The sequence below is a fragment of the Zingiber officinale genome, chromosome 6B (genome assembly GCF_018446385.1).
Source record: "Zingiber officinale cultivar Zhangliang chromosome 6B, Zo_v1.1, whole genome shotgun sequence".
Taxonomy (NCBI): Eukaryota; Viridiplantae; Streptophyta; class Magnoliopsida; order Zingiberales; family Zingiberaceae; genus Zingiber; species Zingiber officinale.
Window position 1 is genome coordinate 95,773,210 of NC_055996.1, and position 25,850 is coordinate 95,799,059.

General features: G+C 35.7%; 1 protein-coding gene across 1 annotated transcript; it reads right to left on the reverse strand.

Annotated features, from left to right (window-relative positions):
- Positions 1-5,977: 5,977 nt before the first annotated feature.
- Positions 5,978-17,826, reverse strand: LOC121993247 (protein PECTIC ARABINOGALACTAN SYNTHESIS-RELATED-like). The gene is made up of 11 exons (XM_042547964.1): positions 17,438-17,826; positions 17,072-17,122; positions 16,866-16,956; positions 10,780-10,853; positions 9,633-9,721; positions 8,968-9,087; positions 8,455-8,571; positions 8,133-8,276; positions 7,940-8,063; positions 7,625-7,816; positions 5,978-6,542 (listed from the first exon to the last, which is right to left on the reverse strand). The coding sequence occupies exons 1-11, from the start codon at positions 17,762-17,764 to the stop codon at positions 6,183-6,185; spliced, it is 1,689 nt and encodes a 562-aa protein (XP_042403898.1). The 5' UTR covers positions 17,765-17,826; the 3' UTR covers positions 5,978-6,182.
- Positions 17,827-25,850: the final 8,024 nt, after the last annotated feature.

Genomic DNA, 25,850 nt, shown 5'->3' on the forward strand with positions numbered 1-25,850 from the left:
CGATAGGGGGTTCTTTAACACCACCCTCAGTGGGTTTCGTCTTCCTGCTAAAGAAAGTTATGAACATTGAAGGGTTTAACTAAAACTATTGTATAAGAGATAGAAGGGCTAGGCAGCTTGAAAGAGTGAGTTAGGTTAATAGATTGTACCTACATGTACCTCCCTCCATATCCGTAGGGCCGGCACTAGGGGGGTCGTTAATGTAGCAGATCTACATTTGTGAGTTAGGCTAATAGATGATTTATAGGAAAAATAGTTCTAACAACATTTACTCTTGATAAAGATAATTGAAACTGAAGCGTTTTTCAAAACCATAAAAAGGGTCATTAAAAGACTTACTGCAACTCTTCAAAACCTGTGAAAAGATAGGACAGAGAGTAAAGACAAAGATAACCAACTGCCAGACCTTAAATCCTACTATGCACCTACTGTGCAGTAGTTGTTACAACGTGTAGTAACTTAAAATTTATCAAAATAAAAGATTACAAGCCCTAAACCCTAATAAAAAAAGTATGCAACAATATTTTCTTACAATGGGGTGAATAATCTTTTATTTTAATAAATTTTAATCTGCTACACCTTATAGCAGCTACTACACAGTTCCTGCTGATAAGCCTTAACCCCTAATAAAAAAGCATGGAATAATTTTTTTCTTATAATGCAGTGAATAATCTTTTCTTTTGATAAATTTAAAATTTTGGTTATATAATTTGCAGGAAACTTGTCAAACATCATTTGGTTCTTTGAGAAATCAAAGTTTATAATTGTCTTTATTGTTACAGGTTCTAACAACATGCCCTTTGAGTAATGAATGAGTGTTTACCAAACAACAAAGATTGTGGTGTTTGCACCATAGTTATGAAATAGAAGGAATGACGAAGATAGTGAGGTCGGGTGGTTGGGACAAGAGTAATGAAAAGGAAGCGATAATGAGGAGGTTCCCTCTGTGTTGTAGAAGTGATAACTCGATTATTTAACACATCCTTTAATTGAAATTTGGTGATTTTGAGCTTATTGTGTTGGTTTATTGACACATATTAGATTATTTTACAAATTGAGAAGTAATTTTGAGCTAAATTGCATTTATTCTCTTAATTCATGATAAGAGCCTCATAGCTTTAATTTGGTTTTGTAGAGGATTAAAATGAAGACATGGTTCAAAGGAAGTCAAATTACGGGAAGGTGTGGTTCATTCAACTAAGTGAAGAAGCCAAAACCCTACTTGGGTTCAATCCGAGTCCAACTATCTCAAGGAGTGAAGATTCCCAATTGAACTCAACCCAAAACCTAGTGCAAGTGTGAACCGGTTCAGGTAATGGGATAAAACCCTGAAATTGGCACGGTGAACAATGGCTTGCGCTACTGTTCATCGTGCCCATTTCTTCTCCGCACGATCGCATTGCCCCTCCCTCTTCTCAGATCTACAACTCATTTCGACATTATTGAAGGGGAAGATTCCAGCATCCAGTGTTCAGATTCCGATCAATAGAAACACGATGCCGGTGTTCCTCCGACGTCTTTCTGTGTTATGATATTGTTCTATTTTTACTACAGATTGGAGCTGTTCCTCTTATCTGTGGCTCCATCTTCCATTGGTGCACACCAGTGGTGTTCCTCTGGCGTTTCTGAGGCCACCGTGACCGTCTTTCATCTACGCACAACACACCATCAATTCAGCCTTCCAATCGTGAAACTTTGATTATCGCTTGTTGACAGTCACGGATTGTGTTTAGCTCATCGAAGTAGTTCCTAAGGAAAGTTGAGCGACCTTCCGACTGAGTTTGTTGCTAGATCTCCCTCTTCAATTGCTGAAGTGAGGTCCACTAAGCTTCTTTGTGTGATGACAAAGAGAAGGAGATTTGAAATGTGATTAGAGATTAGGGATGCTTTTATTCTGCCTATTTCTCAATTTGTGTTGATTTGATTCTACCCTTCAGTTCTTGTTTCGACAATTTCAATTATTTTTTCAAATTCTGCACTCTTCATTATTGCATCTTTTGTTCTCTGCTTTTGTTCCGGCAACTTAGATTTCTGCAATTTAAATGAGCAATGCTTGTGTTCTTGCAATTAGGTTCTTGATCTTGTTTTAAATAGATTAGCTTCTGCAATTTACGTTTCATTTTGTCATTGCTCATTTGTTTAGCATAATTCTGTCTAGGTAAGAGTTTTCATATTCTAGGAAGTTTTGGTACTTCAAGTCTAGGAAGCCTTGTTGCATGGATAGCTCACCTCATTTCCAGCTAGCTTGAGTAGAGTAAGTTTGTCTTGTGGAGTTGCAATTTACTTCTTGAGTGCCATTAGTTTAGGGTTGGTAAGGAAGAAGTAAAAGAGTTTCTCTATTTATTCCACTGATTTTGTTTGTTATTTCAAGTTGTAGTGATCATAGTTTTATAATTTTAGTTTCCTTTAATTAGTTGCAATCTCTCTTGATAAGTAGGATTTAATTCCTGGTTAGGATTAGCTTAATTAGATTTACATTACTTCATTTTAAAAGTCAAATCAACCACCCCCTATTTTCAAATAGAAAATCCAAAAAAGAGTTTTTAAGTCTAAGGCGAATATCCACTTACTAGTTTTCCTTGAGAGATTCGACTCGGGACCTATACTTCATAATTTCTTTTGTGAGTTGAGGGTTTTTGATACTAAATAAATTTGAAGTCTATTAGTAAAAATCAATTTGGGCTAATCAAACAACTATAATTACGTAGCTGCTACAACATGAAATCTGTGTTATAGTAGTTTCGGACTACTACATCATCTTGATCAAAATTCAATTTTATAAACTCCTCTCGTTGTATTTAATATGCTATCTAGAAATGATGTTTCAACTCCCTAAAATAAATTTCACCACTTCTCACACTTTACCTCTAGAATTGATGAAATCACACCATTAAAAAGATGACATCCTAAACCCTTTACTCTTCATTATCATAAACCCTTCAATTTCAAATAATGGCTTCTCCTTTGAGAGCCAAGAAAATAATGCATTATCCTAGTCCCGTGATACTAAACAATGAATCAACATCTTCCTCTTCTTTAGGGGTTTAGGAAAACTCTTCGACCTCCCTCCCTTCTAAACCACAGGCAACCTTACAGCAAAAGCGAGATCAAGCGGTGAGCCAATTGAAGGGAACCCTTCATACATTGGTGGAGATCGAGGCAACTATGAAAGCAGCCATCGATCTATTGGAAAGCATGGAATTCTAGGGGCTCGCTTTAGAAGTCCGTAGGATAGAAAAGGGTTATTTTGTAGGTCTTCCTTTTGTTGTGTTGATGTTCCTTTTGTTTTATTGTTGTCTTATAATAACTATCTTTCATATTTTTTCTGTTTAATAGAATCATTAACTTTTACTTTTAATGTTGAACTGTGGGTTGATCTACCTCAACCTTGTACAAACACCTTATAGCATCTACAGTTACGTAGCTGCTACAACACAAGTTTGACGTTGTAGCGGCTATTGTTCAGTAGCTGCTACAACGAGCTAGTCCAGTGATTTTCACGTTGTAGCAACTAGTCTCAATTAATTGCTACATGATGTAGTAGCTAGTCTCGATTAGCTGCTACACGTTATAACAGTTACTGTCTAGTAGTTATTACAACATGGAATATACTTTCACTTTCACATTGTAGCAGCTATTGTTAGATAGCTGCTACAACATGAAAAAAAAGCAAAATACAACTTGAATCATAATACATTAAAATGTATCAAGAATGTAAACTATAATACTGATATAAAAAATGATAACAAGACAAATACAAATGTTTATTCTTCATAACTAATTTGTTTAAGAATTAATACATCGTGGAAGATTGAGAGCCAGAAGACTTATAAACACTATAACTTCAAATATCATATCTATTCTTCATCACTAATTTATAGAGAATCTAATTATTTCTCTATCTCTTCTAATGCATCTTTCAATTTTCTAAATTTTTCAGTCTTCGATAGTTTTCTCTCTGAGTTTGAACTTGATACGATATTTGAGGATGCACACAAACTTTCTTTTCCTCTCAATTTAAAGGAGGTAAGTGCTAGATTTTTATCAAAGGGTGCTTTAAAAGCTCTTATTGCATCCCCTTTACTCTCGAAAGACTGGTGTATAACACTCTTAAAATGATTAACTTGTATAGATGCTTCTATCCAGATGTCATAAACACTCGATTGACGCCCAATAAAGACAACATATATTTTCCCTTATATTAAATAGATCATTTAGAATCACGTATAAATAATATATTAGGATTAGAGGGAATTACAACTTAAAATGAAACGACTTTCCATCAAATAAAATGTGGGAGTTTCCTACAAATTTTATAACCAAAATATTTTAAGAAAAGGTTGTTTGGACTGTCCAAGTAACTGATACAACATGTAGTAGCTAAATATCTAAGTAGTTGCTACAACGTGTAGCAGCTAACTGCGTTATAGCAGCTAGAGCTTGTACATTGTAACATAAATCCTAATAATATATTAGGATTAGAAGAAATTACAACTTAAATTGATACAACTTACCATCAAATGAATTGTAGGAAATGATGTTTGGCAAGTTTCCTACAAATTATATAACCAAAAAATGATAAGAAAAGGTTGTTTGGACTGTCCAAATGGTTGCTACACATTGAAGCAATTAACTATCCAAGTAGCTGCTACATGTTGTAGTAGCTAGGGCTTTTAGATTGTAGCATAAATCCAAATAATATATTAGGATTGGAGATAATTACAACTTAAATTGAAATGTCTTACCATTGAACCAATTGTAGGAAATGATGTTTGGTAAGTTTTCTGTAAATCGTATAAACAAAAAAATTAAATTTTATCAAAAAGGATTATTAATATTGTAAGATTGTACGTTGTATGCTTCAAAAACTTTTCTTGCCTCCTATTTACTATCAGAGGACTTGTGTATAGCGCCCTTAAAACTATTAACTTGTGTAAATGCCTCTATCTAGGTGTCATAAACACCCGGCTAACACCCAATAAAGACAACATATGTTTTTTCCTATATTAAATAGAACATTTAGAATCGCATATGAACAATATATTAGGATTAGAGGGAATTACAACTTAAAATGAAACAACTTACCATTAATTATGAATGTGAGAAATGATGTTTGACAAGTTTCTTGTAAATTTTATAACTAAAAAATTTAAAATTTATCAAAAAAAATTTCTTACTTTATTGTAAGAAAATATTTTTTGGACTGTCAAAGTAGCTGCTATACGTTGTAGCAATTAGGGCTCGTACATTGTAGCTGTTACACATTGAAGTAGCTAATTGTCCAAGTAGCTATTACACATTGTAGCAGCTAGGGCTTGTACATTGTAGCATAAATCTTAATACAAAATATTGTACAAAGCTTCAAAACAGTCAATGGCGTGGAAATGCTTACAATTGAGAATGGAGAGGGTCCAAGTACACGGGAATTTCGATGGTTGATCCGTAGGCTTTTAAGAGATTTTGATTTTTCTAAAATGGACTTGACAAAAAGGAATTAGGAGAAATGAGGTACTGACAATTGGCATATTGCCAATCAGAATATCTGTTAATGCTTTTCAGATGCTGCAAAGTCACCAAAAATGAAATATCACGCTAAACTCCTTTTGGAGGCACACCCTTTATAGGCACGCACCACCATCTCTACATTTCACAAGGTTTGTTGACAATTTTAACCGCATCGCTCTGCAAGTAATCAAAGTTAAAATATTTTCATATAATCAGATTTAGCTTGATGTAATAGTAAAATTTAATCAAACGATGATTACTTCGACCACCTCAAAAGTTCTACTCGCTGTATGACAAAAATGGCTGTTTATTAGCTAAAACAGGAAGATGCTGATAACTCACTATAGCTTCGTAGTACACTGCATCATCCGAGAAGAGCTGAAAGCTTGACTTTACAAATTTGATCAACAAAAACAGCATAACGAACTTTGAGTACAAAGGTTGCTTTTTTACAAAAAAAAAAAAAAGATAATAAAATAAACTTCTGATCTAACATTTTAACTGATAATTCTCAGGAGTAAATTTTGTAGCAACATCAAATCATCTTTCCTTTCGGGAAGAAGAGTTTAGGCCTACCACCAGTTATGATTCATTTAAAAGACAAATTATGAGAAAGAAAACTGACACAAGGAAAAACAGAGAAACAAGTTACACAAAACTGATATTGGTACTTTTGCTCAAGTTCTGCACATGCATGGAGTTAGGGGATTCTCCCATATGTCATAGTTGGGGAACGTTTCTTCAGGAAGGCCAGTCCTTGTTTGGTGGGTAATCACAACATCCTCCAGAAAGGTTGCCCAACCCATGTAGGGATCCCCAAAGGATTTTGACATGAGTCCCTTGTCTGGTTTTATCGACTTCAGTCTATGGCCCATGTAACGGCGAGCTCCTATTATTAGTTTGGCAAAATTGCCACCATGTGTCATCACAAACACATCTGACTTCAAGCATACCAAAAAATCTAGGGCAGCCAAGCTAGTCACATGCTTCCTGAAATGGTCTATTTCTTCTATGCTCGCTAGTTCCTCCTTAGTAACCTGCAAGGAACAAAAAGGATTGCTTAATTGTTCTTTTAACCTCAGTTATTGTAACTGTTAAAGCTTGTCCCAAATGAAGCAAGATAGGTCAGTAGCACTTGAAAAACATTTCAAAAGCTAAAAAAACCACTTGGAACTTTATGGAAAATAAGAAAACTAACATTAAAACCACGCAAAATGCTTCGCAAAAAAAAACTTAAGGCTAGTTGGTCTGCGATTTTGGAAGAAGACAAAGTACACAATGACAATTTTCCCAGAAGAAAGCTTTTCTTATATTGTAGGGCAAAGAAAGAAAATAAGAATAAATTTTCATTTCCTTTAGAGCTTTTCAAATGTAGGAAAATGTAGGAATTATTTGACCTTTTAGAAAGATAGATTGGGAAACCAATTTCTTTCATACAGTACAGATGATGAGATGATAAATATACAGTGGTCTTTTCAATTTCTATTCTACTACCTGGTGATGCGATATGATTTTCTATTGTAAATCAGCCACAGTTTAAGCCTGCTTTAATTTGATTGCGAGGGGTTAGAATATAATTAATGTATGAGAAGATAAACATATGAATTAGATCAATTTCCTAATAGCTCAAGCTTTTGGAAGAGTTCACATTTAATTCTTGGTTGTTTTGTATTCTTTCCATCACTGCTGAAAAGAATACATAACTAAAAGGCCTAAAAGAAGTTACTAACACCTTTTTTTTTATTATTTTGAACTCATTGTGTTAATCAAAAGTAACAAAGATTCAAAAAAAAAAAAAAATCAAACACAGTTCTAAAGCTCATTTTGAGTAGCTGAATGTTAACAAAATTGAGGCAAGTTGGATCAATGCAAAGTTATGGCCTAGGTAGCCGAGGTCTGCTTAGGTTGCTACAATCACGAAACCAAATCAAACTTGCTTCATAAAGGTATCAAAACTCCAAATCCTCATTTGTCAAAGCCACAAAAAGTGAGACAAGATAGATGCAAATATCTTTTTAAGGGAAAAGCTAAAAGTATTTATTAGTAGAAATGAAGTTTTCACCATATCACCAGTCTAACTATTACGTTTCTAATTTAACTTAGAGAACTGATGCATTACCAGATTTGGAAACATATTTCTTAATGGTGCCATCCGGTTCTTTCCACCATACACTTGTCCTGAAGCAACATATATTTGTGTTTCCTTGGGATATCCCATTGCACGTAATATAACAGCAACCTCCCCTGGTTCAAGGGGGCAACGACCTTCCTTTCTTTTCTGAAGTGCAAGTTGCCAAAGATGAGATCCATTCTGCAACAATATGCTAATTAAATTTAACCTAAATTCACACAGAAAATGGATTTCTGCAATAGTTTATTCTAATAATAACATAAGAGCATCATGTCTTCAGAAAAGGTTATTATTTGCAATCACCTTGTACCGTCTTGGCCATTCTTTCTGTCTATATGCTGCCATCATTGCTTTCTCCTCTCTAGTTCCAACAAAATCACAGAAGGAGAGGCCTACCATTCCCTTCTCAAATCTCAGATGAAGTGCCCTGAAAGAAAAGAGCAAGAAGTTTATGTTGAAGGTTAATTGTTGTTATTGCTGAAGAGGAAGATATTACATGTATGGGTTCACACTGCCAGTGCGATTTCTCATTCTTTCTGCCAATTTATCAGCCATTTCCTCAATCTCAGGTAAAAATTTTAAGGCATGATAGTTAACTTTACACCTGAGCCTGTTTATTTCTGGTGGAACATTGTCGTACCTGAAAATGGCGTGAACAAAAGAATTTTGTCAATTACATATGCTATGAGAACAACACATGACGACATGTTTGTGATTTTATTCTAATGTAATGATGCATGAAATGCTACAATAATTAGAGAACAGGCAAAGAAACAATGAAAAGTGAATGTATGATTCATTTTAGCAGCATCACTTACCCCAACCTATCAACAAAAGGCTTCAAAGCCATTATCTTCTTCTCTTTGATCCTAGGAAGTACATTGTCAATATAGAAGTCTGCTGATGCATATTTTGGAATGTTCTTCACAGTTCGTCTATCATGAATACCACAAATTGTTAGTGCTACATTATTAAATTTATATAGTTCAACCCAATGCTCAGAAACTACATATAAGATGACCTAGAATTAGTTGCTGCAGTGCAAATTTTTTTTGTTGAGTCTGAGAATGATCAAATGAGAACATGACAAAATGCATAATATCAAATAGACAAAACAAACAAGTTACAGAAGTTAAGGGTCGTGTATAATAAAAAATATCCAATTCTGAAACGTGATGAATTAACAATCAGTCCTGATTCACATGAAGCATAGAAGTGAAAACTGAAAAGAGCGTTCATAAGATTAGAATATTACTAATTTACAACAAAGAGTTAAGAGAAAAACATTACTAATTCACAATAAAGAATTAAGTATAAAACATGTATAAAACCTTATACTGGTGAAGAGCTCTGCTTTGTCTGTAAACCACTCGGGAATATCTCGTATAATTCGTACATCTTCCTTTAAATATTCAATGAAATGATCAACATCAAATATATCTTCAAATTTCCTGTATGACAAAACCAAAACAGCAAATTTGGAAATGTCATTGAACGTATAGAACTTAAAACCAATCATGACATGCAAATATGGGGCCATAGATGAAAAGACAAAGGATCTACTATCTTAACTTCAAGGGATAGCCAAATATGATTTACAAAACATGCAAAACATGACACATAATCCCCTTGATTTTGATCTGTTTTATCTTGTTTGCAGTATTCAATTTTATACACCAGCAAATTTTCTACTTGATCATTCAGAAATGAAGTCCAAAATTTTGCAGGTTGCAAAAGATATCCTGCTATACCTTTTTATATGGCATGTGAAAGCATATTATTGCTGACTTCCCAATAATCAATAACTCGATAATTTTCCCTTCCAGCAAAAAGTGCAAACATCCAATTGACAATATTGTTATTAACTAAATAGATTATAATTTAGTTAGGAGAGTATTAAAGTCAAAATGATATACAACCTAAATAACACACTGGTTTTTGGATGGTTTTTGCATTGATAATGGAGATGCAAGGGCATTGACCAGGAAAAACTCACGTCTGATCTTTCCAAATTTGATCTTGCTTTAGTACTGGCAAAATAAGAGTTGCGCCCATTATCTTTGCCACAGCAACAGCATTGCATATCTGCAAAGAAAGCGATTAAGAAGGAAAATGAATTCACAATAATTTGCAGAAAATAAAAATCAATATATGGATGTTCCCAATATCTTCACATATCATGTCAGTATACAACACAACCTGGTCCAATAAAGTAGATACCTTTATTTCGAGATTGAAATGATAGAACGATTGAGCAAATATGCCAAGACAAAACAGCATCAGTCTTGGTATTTCAAAGCAGAGTATTCAAGCTTTGACCATTTTTACAATATAGACTATTAACATAACAGTGACACAGACATTGCACATGCTTGACCAACCAAATGCTTCCTAGTGTCAATCTACAGCGTGCTAGTAGTAACTATGTAAGAGAAGCATGTGCCTGCACTGCCACTAGAAGGTTGCAAGTAAATTGAGGGTCAGTTTAAAGGTTAAGCCAGACCTTTTGAATCTTACATAAAATCTATTAACAGGACAATATGCAATGTTTTGCTAGATGGATGGGACAGATACATGTAAATCAACTGATCTGCAAAATATTTGAAAATTATTTTCATGTTCGGAATTTGTGAATATCCATGGTTGCTCACTCTAGAACACCCTTCACAAGCTAGGAACATGAAGGTGTCATCCACTGTTTTGATTAATAGAAACAAGCAGAGAAGCTAAGTCAAGATAAAAACTAGCACATATTCTCCCATGCAGAGGGACAGACTATGTCGTCAATAATATAAAGAGCTAACAAGAAACATGATATATTTCAGCATCAAAACTTTGGCTATATGGGCAAATCCCATGAATTAAACGTTCAAGAGAAGCTAAATAGCATATCAACAACAGAAATGACCAAATCTTCTGAACCTAAACCTTAAAGTTAAAAGGAATTCAATTTGCATCAGCTCTTTTGATGATCCTAAATGTTCAAACTAGGTCTAACCATCATTTAGCATTTCTAATAATAGTCCTAGAAATACATATTAAACAAGTCACATCAGTCATTCAAAATGTACCAAAGTGTGAGCAAAAAACTCTAAGAAAAGTGACATAAAACACAAACAGAAATGATGAAAAAGAGTACACACAGCTATACGTTGTTGGTTAAGACCACCCTCGGCATGGATGAATATGTAGCCATTGGTTTCATTCTCAGGAGGTACTGAAAATGAATGAACCATCACTTAATCAGCATGACAAATAGCATGCAAATAGTAAAACAGAGTTTAATATATGAGAAACAAGGAAAATAAAGTTGGCAACAAAAAAATCTAGATCAAAATAGCATCACATGTAAAAGAACTTAAAAAGATACACAGCATAGTTAAAATGAAGTGAAAATATAGGTTACAATAGTGTATGTACATGAAATAACATATATGCCTAGGTACGCAAGTATATGAACATGTGAAGAAAACATCAAGCTCATTCAGTTATTAAGCCTGCTAGATTCAGGTACTTATAGCACAGTGACCATGTTGAATAATACTCATGACAAGAAAGTTAAGTGAACCAAATATTACAATAACTAAATCTTATCCCACTAGGTGGGGTCAGCTATTGTGAACCAAATATTAGCATACAATTAATACTATGGCATCATCATAGACATGCACCTAGGTTATGACTCCTAGAATGCGGCTAAGAAATAAAGTTTGATGTAAAAGCTCAAAACATACTTTATTTTTGAGGTTGCAAGTGCAAGTGTACTATACCAAGTCAGAACAGCAACAACGTTAGCCACATTCCACTAATGAATTTGCTCTCTACGTTACTAGAATCATCATGATACATATCAAAAAAAAAAAAAAACATTACATGTTTCACTATGCGCATAATTATGTACAAGTAACCCCACAGGTTGGCGCAGTTGGTAGATGGGTGTTTGCCCCAATAAGTCTTGGGATCAATTCCCAATGAGTGTGAAAATGCATCGCTGGTGCCTTACATCCCCTATGTAAATAGGTCGCTCCACTAAGGCAAATGTCCCCCATGATTTACGCCCTTCTAGAGTGTGTGGGGTCGGCTTCACCTTTTTTGCCCCATGTACAAGTATAAATATAATATAAGCTCACAATGATTGGTCCTAAGCCCGGATGAGAAAGGATGAGAGTTGTGTTAGGTTTCTAGCCAGTGTTGACTTAGGCAAATGTTCAATGAATGGATTCATTAAACTATTGTGTTAATGCTAGTTTATTCCCCATAAAGAACGTGTTGCAGGGTCCGACTATAATGTCTCGGCAAGGACTACTGCATTTCTAAAACTCGTGTAGTGTTAAATTTGCAAGAATTCTTACACTATATGTTGGATAAGAACAAATATTATAAGAAAACTAATGGTCTAAAATTTAGAACATGAAACATAGGAATGCTCACTCTTAAAATAATAGAGGTAGTAGATACAATGATTAGGAGAAGAATTAATATTTTGTATGTACAAGAGACAAAATGGATAGGAGAAGGGGGCAAAGATGATAGAGAACTCGGGTTTTAAGTTATGATACACAAAAATGAGTAAAACAAGAAATGAAGTAGATATTGTTATACATAGTTCATTAGATGAAGTTGTAAAAGTAATTAGAATGGGATAGGATTATAGCTCTCACAATAATAATAACGAAAGAAACTAATATCATAATTAGCATATTTACATTAGGATTAGATGAAGACATCAAATTTAAGTTTTGGGATGATTTAGATAAGATATTACAAAATATACCGTCAAACAAAATGACTTTAATAGGAGAAAATCTAAATGGATATATTGGAGTGAAAAATAAGAAATATGATAGGGTGCATGAGTTTGGAACAAGAAATAAATAAGGAAAAAATTATATTTGATTTTGCGATAGCATATAAACCTTATACTAGCTTATACGTTTTTTAAGAAAAGAATACTCAGTTACATTGATCACGTTTAAAAGTGACAATAATAAATTGCAAATTGATTTTATTATGGTTCAGAAGAAGGATAGAAAGATTTATAAATATTGCAAGGTTATCCTGGAAAAAACTTAACCACCCAATATAGGTTAGTAATGTTATGTTGGATATATGCCACAAGTAGCGAAAGTTAAAGGATGAGAAGTAAAACACATTTAAGGAGAGGGTAGGAGTAAGTATTAGGAGAAATATACGACGACTCGAATACGACATGGATAAGATAATATCAAAGTTGAAAATAATAGCAAAGAATGTACTTGGTAAGTCAAAAGGACGTGCACCATCATGTAAAAAATCTTTGTGGTGGAATGAGAATGTACAAGAGAAATTGAAAAAAAAAACGAACTTATAAGGCATTATAAACTTGTATGAACAAGGAAAACTAAAAAAATATACAGTAGTCAAGAAAAATGCGAAGAAAGAAGTGAATGAAGCGAAAAATGAAACTTTTGAATATTTATATTGAAAATTAAATACAAAAGAAAGGGAAAAGTAAAAGAGAAAGAGACATTTACAATAACTAAAACAAGAAATAGGAAGTAAGATGTATTAAATGAATGCAATATAGTACTAGTAAATTATGAGGGAATAAAAAAAGTGATAGATGAGGTATTTTTATCAACTTTTTAATGGAGGTTTAGGTAACCAACTTAACTTAAGGAATTAAGTAAGTCAAATGAGTATAGAAATTTAATTTTTTTTATCCTAGAATTCAACTTTCAGCTTCAAATGAAATGCAAAATAAAAAAGTAGTTGGATCAGATAATATTCCAATAGAGGTATAGAAGTACCTAGGGAAAATGACTTATAAAGTTATTTAACTTGATATTAAAAATAAAAATAAAAAATGTTTAAGGGTAAATACTCTACTTCCCTTATATAAGAAGGGAGGAGACGTACAAAATTATGAAAATTATCGAGGTATTAAACTAATGAGTCATACTATGAAAACTTTAAGAAAAAAATTAAAAAAAAAATTAAGAAGAGACCATGAGATGATCGAAAATCAATTTGAATTCATGCTTAAAAGGTCGATATTAAAAATCATATATCTTCTCATGCAACTAATTGAAAAGTATGAACAAAAGTAAGGTCTAAATATGGTATTCATAGACCTAGAAAAAGTTTAAGATAGAGTCCAAGAGAAATTATATGAAGAATTCTAGAAAAGAAAAGTGTTAACATAGCATATATTAAACTAATTAAGGATATGTACGACGATGTAACGACCAAAGTGAAAATTTCAAGCGGATTAACCGAAGCATTTCCTATATAGACACGGTTACATCAAAGATCAACTCTAAATCCCTGTCTTTTACATTAATTATGGACGCACTCACTAGACACATCCAAGACACGATATAATGATACATGTTGTTTGCTGATAATATTATTTTATTAGATGAGACACGTGAAAGAGTAAATACTAAACTTAAACTTTAGCGCGAAACATTAAAAGTGAAAGGTTTTAGGATTTGTAGAGTAAAGATAGAGTATATAAAATTTAAATTTAACAATATTAGACATAATAAGATAACTGTTAAGATAGGAGACACCGTATTGTCTAGATGGAAAGTTTTAAGTGTTTAGGATCTTTTTTGCAAAAGGATAGAGGGATTAAGAGATATGTTGAACATATAATATAAGCAGGATGGTTGAAATGGAGGAGAGTGTCGCGTGTTCTATGTGATCGTAAAAAAACCTCTAAAATTTAAAGGGAAGTTCTACAAAACTACTATTAGGCCAGCTGTGTTATATAGAGTTGAACGTTTGTCTATGACTCGAGCATATGAGCAAAAGATGAGAGTTGCAGAGATGAGGATGTTAAGGGGATGCATGGACATACGAGGATAAATACGATAAAAAAAAAAAAATATTAGAGAGAAAGTCAGGGTTGCATCTATTGAGAGAAAAATTTGAGAGACACGTTTAAGATAGTACGGATATGTACTTAAAGGACCAATAAATGCTCCAATTAAACGATGTAAAACTATGACAAATATGCACATCAAACGCAAAAGAGGAAGATAAAAAAAAATCTTAGTTAGCAACAATAAAACAAGATAAAATTTATTTAAATATAGATGATGATATAGTAGAGGATAGAACTATAGAAGGATTCATATAGCCGACCTCATCTAGTAAGATAAGGCTTGGTTGTCATTATTATTGTTGTTATAAATATGATATAAAAGGAAGCATTTAAGCAAGCATGTATTATCTGATTAATTTAAGGTTAGATAACCATGTTTCTTGATCTTTTCACTTATTAAATTGAATACAATGGACTTTATGATAAACTACTTACGCGATCTCAACTCATAAGGGTCCAAAATTAATCAGTATAAAGTTGAAGCAATTTGAACAAGGAGACTAAAGACTCAATTATAGTATCTTCATAAACCAACAAGAGATTATCAATTATTTTGCATGAAAGTAAATTCCAAACAAAATAAGCAGCAACAATACCAAATATGACAGCAAATCTTAAAGAATCATAGAGGAGAGAGAGTAAATAAAGGATAAATAATATAGCAGCACTTTGAACAGATTTCATAGAGATAGTTGAATTCACCAAAGAGAAAGATGATCTAAGGTAGACAATTGGAACCCTTTTAAAAGTTCCAACCAAGCATAGGAGGGAAGTGGAAAGTTATGAAGTGCTTCATGGAGAAGATAGCTCCGGCACTTGTTCTATTATATCAAAAACTCATGAGCAATTTGGTGAAGTTTATTTTCTGTGATTTAAAAATGTCTTCTCCAATGGAGGAAATAACTCTAAATGCTTCCATGAGGAGCTAGCATTGTCTATGCATCAATTATACTCTCAACCTAAAGATATTGTTGCACCATGGAGGGAAGAGCAGGCACTTGAGTTGTAGATGCACAAGTAGTAACCAAATCAGCAGATAAAGAGAAAAGCTCAAATTGTCCATTGATATGGCAGTTGGTCCTCTAAATTGAAAATTGGATTAATGCTCAATTTAAGCAACAATCTGATCTTTCTCACAATATGAAAGTATTAATATAGTGAGCAAAAGTCTTAGTGGTCAATGAGAATGCTAACAAGTACATAGTGTCATATGATGTACTCCTTATGTTTAAGATATGCATCAACTTATAATTTATAAGTTTTATCACTTATTGTTATTTTCCTCCTGACATGGTATGAATCACTCAAAAGAACGAGACGTGGCAAGTAGAGAAATCTAAATAATAAATAGGTTGACAAGTTCTAGACTCATAAATGATTGCAAAAGGACATCAAGAATTGTTATTAATCAACAAAATAGATATCTAAATTCCCAACATTTTGTCCACTAGCCACCTAAGAAAGTTTCCTAAACTACAATTGATAATGTTGATCTAGTCATCAGTTTGAGATTAAATGTGGATGAAAATATAAGTTGAGTCAAAATAGCTTCCATCCAAAAAAAAAAAACCTCATAAACTTAAAATTCTTCACTGACATCATTGACTCGACAGTCCATGCAATCTACCAACTTCCTTAAAGGACATCATATAGAACCTAACAACAACCACTAACATGGAATCATGACTTGCATTGGTAAACAGTAAATATAAAACTTGGGCAATAGACATTAGTGTGCAAAAAGGTGTTTTCTTAATGGCCTTGGTTGTCAAGCACACACAACATTGAGATATGTTCTAGCAACATCTCATCTTAAGGATGACAAGTAGAACCTATCAAGAATGAGAGCTAGAGTCCTGTCTTTCCCAAATCGACCGGTGCAATCACTTGCTTATTACCATATCTAAAGGTCTCTAAGTGAGGTTCAAGGAATGTACAAGTGTCTAGAGCTAAATAGGTAACTGTACCTAATCACAAAGTAAATCTAATCATGACAATTTTCATCCTTAATATCTGAAAAAGAAAATCATCCCCAATGTTAGAAAAAGTGGGGCACTCAACCTTAAAACCTATTATTGTTGTTCACTCTATGTAAGGCTGCCACAAATTGAACCAATGCAAGTGGATGCTTTAAACAAACTCATACTTTGGAAGGAATTCAACCCACCTAGCGTGTTTAACACCTTTTTTTTCTCTTTTTGATTATATGAAGCACAGTGATGTCTCGATTTGAATGTCCCAGTAATAACTTTCTTATGCTTTCTAAAATTCAACACCCCTGACCCAATTGTGACATGTATATAATCACTTTCAAACAGAAACATATCTCATTGATAGGAAAAGAGGGAGAATACTTGCCTGTAATACCATTATCCCAGCGTTCAGCACATGGTTTCCATGAGGTAGTAGAAGAATAAGGATTCTCCCAAAGTGATGGAGGCTCCTTCACCTGTAGCAAGGAATACAGAAGAAGGAAAAACAATTTAGGCCAACAATAAAGGAAAGATGTTTCTACAGCCATGAAAATCCATGTTTAAAGATGATTATAACAACTGAAAACTTACACGTGGACAATGAAGTGTGATCCCTTCTTTATGGCACAAATAAGGTGCATTCTACCAAAAAGACAGAACTTAGTCATTTGGACCATCTCATTTCGCAAAAGTCAATCAAACAACTTATTGAGATCCATGATAACTTCAACACCAATATACTAACGGAACGAGAAAAAGATAACGAGAAGAAAATGAATCAATTGAGCGCCGAGTGAGAGAGAGAAAAAGGATAAAAAAAAAAAACATATCCTTTCGGCTAAAATGGGCAAGACAGTAATCCATACCAAGTTTACTACTGCAAAACCTCCAATTGAAGTAACAGGATACAAATCAAACAAGCGCGTCAAGGAGTAATGCTAAGGAGAAGGATCTCACCAGCCGACTCCAAAAAGAGGGGAGGGATAGTAGGCCAACCAACACAAGAAAGGCGAGGAATCCAACGAGGATCCGGTAGGAGTAAGAGGTGGACACCCTCGGGTCCTCGAGCGCGAAGAGGGATCGGAAGGGGGCAGGCAGATTGAGTAGGGCTGAGGCGAAGAAGTGGCGGTGGGGATCCTTGTCGTGATCCCGGTCTTGATCTCGTCCGCCAAGGTCGGTGGCGGCAGCGGAGACGAAGGAGTGGGAAGCTTCCTCAACCTTGGCAGGGGAGGCGCCGGCGGAGGCCCTGCTACTCATGGAAGCCGAGTGGCGGAGCTCCGCCATATCGCGCTCGCCGCTTCTCTCTCCCTCAGTAAACGATCCAGCCCGAAGTAGCGGATTCGATGGATATTATTTTCATGGAAATACAAATTAAAAACTAAATATAAATTTTTTTTTTTTTCAGTTTTAATCATGTAAATGAGTCAGCTATAGTCTGTTTTCACTAATGGTGAAATTGCACATGCGGATGAAAAATTTATATGAGTCGAATCAATCAAAATTAAATGAACTAAATAAAATTGTACAAATACAGTTAGGTTCTAGGTGGCTAAGGTCACTCAATTAGTAGAAAATGTACCTACTATTATTATTATTATTATTATTATTATTATTATTATTATAATAATAGAATAATTTTTTTGTTATTTATTTTTTTATTATCTACTTATATCTCTTTTTTCTTTATAAATTCTAAGACTTCATAATACAATTTGTTATCCCCTTTTTTGGCCACCTCTTGCTCTCCTCTTTATATTGTATTTTTATATTCTATTTGCATTCTTTACTTTGTTTATGTGGCATCAAAGTCAATCCATCTCCTCTCGTCACTTGATGAACCGTGGGAGAATTTTATTTTTGAAGTTCTTTGAGACAATCGTAAAAGAATTATATTTTTTTCTATTTTAACTATTGAATCACCTTGAAATTTTGAGAGAACTTCCTCACATCTAAGGCTACAATTTGAACGGTGAAGATCAGATTTTTAAATCTTTTAAATTCACCTTAAGATAAAAAAAAAATGTCACTAGTCATTCTAGTACATATATTGCTTTTATTGTTATAATGATGAGTGCAAAAGATAATTCACTTTAGTCTATTAGTGTGAAATTAAATGGGCAAAAATACTCCTATTGGAGTTATGTGATGAGGAATTTTTTGAAAGGCAAACATATGTGAGGGTATGTTTCGGGAACTTTTATCAAACCTGCAAGTAGTGACGATGAAAAATATGTAGAACAATTAGATATCTAAGAAACTTGCAATTAAAAAATTATCATTTAGATCAACAAATCTGTGTTGCAATTGATAGACACCCAACTTACAAAGTATGAAACTGCCCAAGAAGTTTGGGATCACTTAGAGGGATTGTATACTCGATCTAATTTTATAAAATAGTATTAATTGAAGATAGACATTCATGCTTTATAACAAAATAGTATAAGTGTTCAGGAATTTTACTCTGCAATATCTAACCTTTGGGATCAGTTAGCACTTACAAAATCTGTACAATTATGAGGTTTTTCTGCATATGTTGTTCGTAGGGAAGAACAATGTGTTGGAGCAATCCCAATGGTCCGTGGGACCATGTATTTTGGTGTTTGGGCAAAGATTTTAAGTTAGGATTACCCTCGTTATTTGATATGTGTACTTGAGTTGTGCAGGACTGCAGGTGACACATGTGACTCAGGTTGACGGCTTTGGGTCCGGTGAAGGATGGAGCATCCGAGGGACCGTGGACAAGGCAGCAAGGACAAGGGCCGATGGAAGCGACTTCGAGGCATACGCGAAGGATGGCATTGGGGATGAGCTGTGGGCTTGGGTGCATCCGAGGGACGAGAGCTAAAGGAAGTAGGCTTGAAGGCAAGAGGTCAAAGCTGCGAAGAAGAGTCAAGTGAGTCGTGAGGGTCCGAGTGCGAGAGAAATGTACTCGGGATGGGAAACCCTAGGTTTAGGGTTGTACCAATCGACTGGTAGATAGCCGTTGAGAGAGTCGTTGGGCTGGCACCAGTCGACTGGTGCAAGGACCAGTCGACTGGTAACGGGCAAATCCCCAAGCTCTATAAGAAGGAGCTTGGGATGACTGACCAAGTTGACGAAATTAGACTTGGTTAAAGCCTAAGTAGTAGTCACCAAAGTGCTCAAGGTCTCTTGTGTCCAAGTGTTCTTGGTTGGTGTTGTGGTGAGGTTTCTCCACCCACAAGGAGGTTGAGCTAGCCGGAGTTTGCCGGGGACTAATCCACCGATGGATTGAGGGATCGTCCACCTTATGGACACGCTGTGGAGTAGGAGCAAGTTATCTCCGAACCACGTAAACGAACGTGTTAGCGGTTTACATTTCCATTCTTGTATTTGGTGTTTAGCTTTCTATTTGTGTTCGTTTGTATTCTGCCGCGCTAACATCGTAGGAAGCAAGGATTTGGGGGCGCCGTCTATCCAACCCCCCTTTAAGCAGGCCGCAAGATCCCCCAACAAGTGGTATCAGAGCGAGACCGCTCTCTGTCAGACTAACCGCCGAGGAAGCAAAGATGACCGGCTTGATTGAACCTCCAAAGTTTGAAGGAGGAAGCCTTGGGAACATCACCTATTGGATGATGAAGATGGAGATCTTTCTTCGACACGGATTGGGACACCATAATGGTGATAAATGAACCGTTCGAAGTCCCGAAGGATAAGAAAGGGAAAAAACTCCGACCGCGATATTGGACGGAAGAGCAAACCTCACGGTCAAAGGCAAATTCAAAGGTAATATCGATTTTAATTGATATTTTGCCTAATAACTTGATGAGTCGTGTAGGTGACTATGAGAACGCCCACGATTTGTGGAGCAATGTGAAGATGGTTCTACGGGAAGAACCTAAACCTACACAAAAAGAAGAAGAACCCAAGGAGATGGGTTTAATTGCTCAAGTTGATGAGGAGCAAACGGAAGTTGAGTCACGCTCAACATCTGAGGAGGAAAAGGAAGATGAGATATCATCTACATCCTCAAGAATTGAAGAAAAATCTAAGACAAGTGAAGAAGAAGAAGAAGAAGTCTTAGAAATCAACCTAGCAAGCACCTCCACCGAAGTGAAGTCAAAAGACCATATAATATGCTTCGGGTGCAATGAGAAGGGACACTACAAGAATAGATGTCCTATGTGTAAGAAGAAGGTAACTCCTAAACCCATTCAAATTAATTTGAATATTAACAAGGGTTGTAGGAATGAAGAAACCCAAGGAAGGAGGATGCGCATCATATACTTCACATGTGGAGAGAAGGGCCACTACCACACTAAATGCCCCAAGAAGGGAGAAATTAAGAAGCTAGCGCATCTAAAGAAATGGGAGAAGAAGGAGAGAAGCAAGTGTCAAGAAGGGGAGACCTATGCATGATAGACTTAGGAAAGTTAAATTCTCATTACCTAAGGAGAAGAAGGTAATAGAGAACCAAGGTATTAATCCCAAGAATGGGAGACATATGCCTAGGAAGGGTAGGTCTAGGAATGTCCAAGGTGGACAAATTAACTCTAGGGTTAGGAACCTAGAGAAGGAGAATCAAGCTTTAAGGGGAAAGCTTGATAAGTTAGAACAATTCCTTAAGAGATTCAATGTTGGATCTAAGGAATTAAGTATGGTGTTGGGTAGTCAAAGACCCAACAATGATAGATCGGGCTTGGGATACCGATCTAGTCCCTCCAAGGCTAAAAGGAGACCATGTGCTAGGGTGGCACATGATAAGGGCAAGGGAGAGTCATCTAAAGCCAATGAGAAGAAATATGCTAGGGTTGCATATGATTATGGCAAGGATGATGTGTCCAAGGTGCACCGCTGTGGTTTAGCCATAATGGAGAAAGCATCTAAGAAGATGGCTAAGGTTAAGAGCTATAGGGGGAGCTCAAAGAGTCAAATTGGGACCCATGGCCAATGGATCTCAAGTGGGTACTACTTGGGAGTCTAGAGGAGCCATGGAGTGTGCCAAATGGTTTGGAGACGGACTTGAGTCTTAAACCTAGGGATTTTGCATACATGGTTATGTTTCATGCAAGAAATATGACATTTGGGGTCATATTGCATGATATTTGGTTTTGGATGTATAGATGTCATATAAACCAATGCTAGGGATGCATTGTGGGTTGGTATGGGCAAATACATCAAAAGGAAGCCAAAACTAGGACTTTAGGTCAAGGTTCAATTGAACCATTTAGCTAGTTTTGGATTTTATGTCAATCTTGGGATTTGTAATAGATACATTTTGTAATGTATTTTTCCCAAGTAGACAAGGGTACAATAGACCTCTCCACAAAATTTGGAAATTTTTAGAGGTCTAGGGAATTTCTGATGCATTTCTGAAGTTGGTCTGAAAAGGCTAATTTTTTCAGAAATAAAGTGTCAGTCGACTAGTAACAGTGTTTTTTGACTACAGAATGGTTATGTAAGGTTGTGTCGAAAGGGGCAGTCGACTGGTACTTGGGGCAGTCGACTGATATCAGCCTGATGTTGTTTCTCAGTGCTGTTCTTGACCATGTCAACTCGTTTAGATGTATGAGATCCAAGGAGGATAAATACATGAGTTTAGGGTCAGTTTGGATGATAAGTTTTCAACAATTAGGATATTGTTGGAGAACTTTTTGGATGTTAGGCAAAGGGGGAGAAGTAAGGTTTAGTTGGGAAAACCTTAAGTGCCTTTGCGTAGGGGGAGCCTTGTGATAGGTTCTTAAAAATCCCTATGGGAAAATCCTAGCTCATTGGAGAGCTTAGGTGTAGGGGGAGCCTTGTGATAGGTTTCAATGCATATTTGCATTTTTCCATTCGGCGGTTGCCAAGTGTGTAGCCTTGGCAACGTAAGTCCATTCGGCGGTGTAAGTCCAAGTGTGTAGCCTTGGCGACGTAAGTCCATTTATTATTAGCATGTTTATTTGCTATTTGTTTTCCCTAACTTAAACGTATTGCCAAACACCAAAAAGGGAGAGATTGTTGGAGCAATCCTAATGGTCTGCGGGACCATGTATTTTGGTGTTTGGGCAAAGGGTTTAAGTTAGGATTACCCTCGTTATTTGATATGTGTACTTGAGTTGTGCAGGACTACAAGTGACACATGTGACTCAGGTTGACGGCTTTGGGTCCGGTGAACGATGGAGCATCCGAGGGACCGTGGACAAGGCAACAAGGACAAGGGCCGATGGAAGCGACTTCGAGGCATACGCGAAGGATGACATTGGGGACGAGCCACGGGCTTGGGTGCATCCGAGGGACGAGGGCCAAAGGAAGTAGGCTTGAAGGCAAGAGGTCAAAGCTGCGAAGAAGAGTGAAGTGAGTCGTGAGGGTCCGAGTGCGAGAGAAATGTACTCGGGATGGGAAACCCTAGGTTTAGAGTTGTACCAGTCGACTGGTAGATAGCCGTTGAGAGAGCCGTTGGGCTGGCACCAGTCGACTGGTACAAGGACTAGTCGACTGGTAACGGGCAAATCAGCAAGGCTGATTTCCCCAAGCTCTATAAGAAGGAGCTTGGGATGGCCGGCCAGGTTGACGAAATTAGACTTGGTTAAAGCCTAATTAGTAGTCACCAAAGTGCTCAAGGTCTCTTGTGTCCAAGTGTTCTTGGTTGGTGTTGTGGTGAGGTTTCTCCACCCACAAGGAGATTGAGCTAGCCGGAGTTTGCCGGGGACTAATCCACCGACGAATTGAGGGATCGTCCACCTTACGGACACGCCGTGGAGTAGGAGCAAATTATCTCCAAACCACGTAAACGAACGTGTTAGCGGTTTGCATTTCCATTCTTGTATTTGATGTTTAGCTTTCTATTTGTGTTCGTTTGTATTCCGCCGCGCTAACATCGTAGGAATCAAGGATTTGGGGGCACCGTCTATCCAACCCCCCTTTAAGCCGGCCGCAAGATCCCCCAACACAATGCTTGGTTCAGTTTCTAATGACTCTTCGAGATGATTTTGAGGGCCTTCATGGAACCATTTTGCATTGCAATCCACTTCCTTTTATTGACTTTGTAGTCAATGAGAAGTTAGTTGAATAAATTCATCTAAAGTCTTGAGGTGAAAAAGTGAGCACATAAAAAGGAATTCTTCCTCTCAATCCTTCTATTTTTGTTGCCTAGCCCAAGCCTCCCTCCAACAATCAAAATATATCTCAAATAAAGGTCGGTTATGATGAGTGCAGTTTTTGCAAGCAAGAGGGTCATTGGAAGGCGCAATGTCCCAATTTGCTAAATAGAATGTTACCATCACAACAGTATTCTTCTTAGAAATCTGATAGTCAACCACAACAACGATTCCTTAAACTTGGAACACCCGATATGGCAGCAGCAGTTCCTTTTACAGACTTTGGAGTGACTCAATCATCTAATGCCACAATTGATGCTTTTACCGAATAGTTTCAGAAGTTCCTTACATCTCAGCCGCATGTCATGTCTGCCTCTTCTCACATAGTTTTTTTTTTCCTCTAGTGGTACCTCAGATATACCTTCCCCGTCTAGATCCTTGATTCTAGAGCTTCGCATTATATGTCATCTAATGTTAATTCTTTTGTATCTGTAAATTCATCTCCTTCTGTGTCGATCATGACCATTGATGGTACTCTCATGTCATTAGCTAGTGTTGGTTATATTTATACGCCTAATTTATCTCTATCTGATGTATATCATATTCCTAATCTTACCTTGAATTTTGTCTCAGTTAGTCAATTATGTGATTCTGATTTCTTAGTTTCTTTTTATCTTTATGTTATATGCAGGATCTGTGGTCCCAAAAGCATATTGGGATAGGTCGTAGGCAGGGGCTATATGTATTGGAAGAGCTGAAAGTTTCAAATCGTGCATCTTATAGTGTTGATTTGTCATCCTTTCGGTTAAGCTCTACTTCTTCTGATTTTTATTTATGACATTCTCATCTTGGACATGCTTCTTCTTCGTGTTTGAAATACTTAGCTTCTAAGAAAAATTTAGAAAAATTACAAACCCATATTATTTTAGATTGTTGTGGTTGTAAATTGGCAAAATTCTCTGTTTTACCTTTCTAAACAAGTATCTCTATTTCTCTTGTACCATTTGAGTTGGTTCATTCTGATGTATGGGGTTCATCTCCTATTCGTACAAAAAGGTGGATCTTGTTATTATGTTTCCTTAATTGCTGATTGTAATTGTTACACTTGGGTTTATCTTATGAAACATCATTCTAATTTTCTTAGTATCTATTATATGTTTCAGGATGGCAATTTCACCCGAACCTGATGGAGGATCCCATATCTGACCCCGAATGGAGGAGGGTATGGAGGGACTATCAATACTCGATACCCTACTCGAATATCTGATTAAATAATAGATATACATATATTAAAGAAAATTTTCTTTTTTCAAAATCAACTTACTATTTTTGCTGATATTAGGAGAAGACTATATAGATGTTTAATATATTTTTTTAATTATGATGATAATTTTAATATATTTTTATTGAATAATAATAGTTAGATAGAAAGTAAAAAATTATAATTATAGAAGATATCCGATTTTTTAATGGGTATGAGTATACCCATCAGAGATTCTATATCCAATAGATATGGGGACGGAGGATATAGAATTCGACCCGAACCTGACCCATTGTCATCCCTACGTGCCATGGTAAAAACTCAACATAATACTATTATTAAATGTTTTCGATGTTATTTGGGTGGTGAATATACATCCAATCTTTTTCTGAACTACTTGCCTCAGATGATACCTTTCATCAAAGTTCTTATTCTGAAACTCCAGAATAAAATAGTGTTGCTGAAAGAAAACATAGACGTATTATTGAAAATGCACATTCTCTCCTGTTATCTACATATGTTCCTAGCGAATTTTAAGGGAAGATATTCTTACTACAGTCCATTCTATCAATAGAATTTCATCTTCTATTACATCTAGTTTGCCTCCTCTTAAAAAAAATATATGGTTATGTTCCTGATTATTTTGTCTTAAGAGTTTTTAGATCCACATATTTTATCCTTCGTCCTTATGTTGAGCGTAGTAAAATTAGTTCTCAGTCCTCTCTTTGTATTTTTCTTGGCTATAGCGAGGGGCAAAAGGAATATAGAGGTTATGATCTAGTTAGTCAAAAACTTTATATCTCGCGTCATGTTATTTTTCTTGAACACATCTCATTCTATTCCATTCCCTCTAACACTCCTAATATTCAAAAAATCTAATCTCACTCGTATTGATCCCTTTTGCACTGACTCAAATAATATGTCATCTCATGTTTTCCCATAATTAGGCCACCCTAGTACCTCTTCTTCTAATGATGCTACTTGCAGGATTGACACTCATACAGATTCTAATCATCAACTTACCGATGATCACCTTGCTCTTACTACTCCCCATGATGCTCCTGTGATAGCA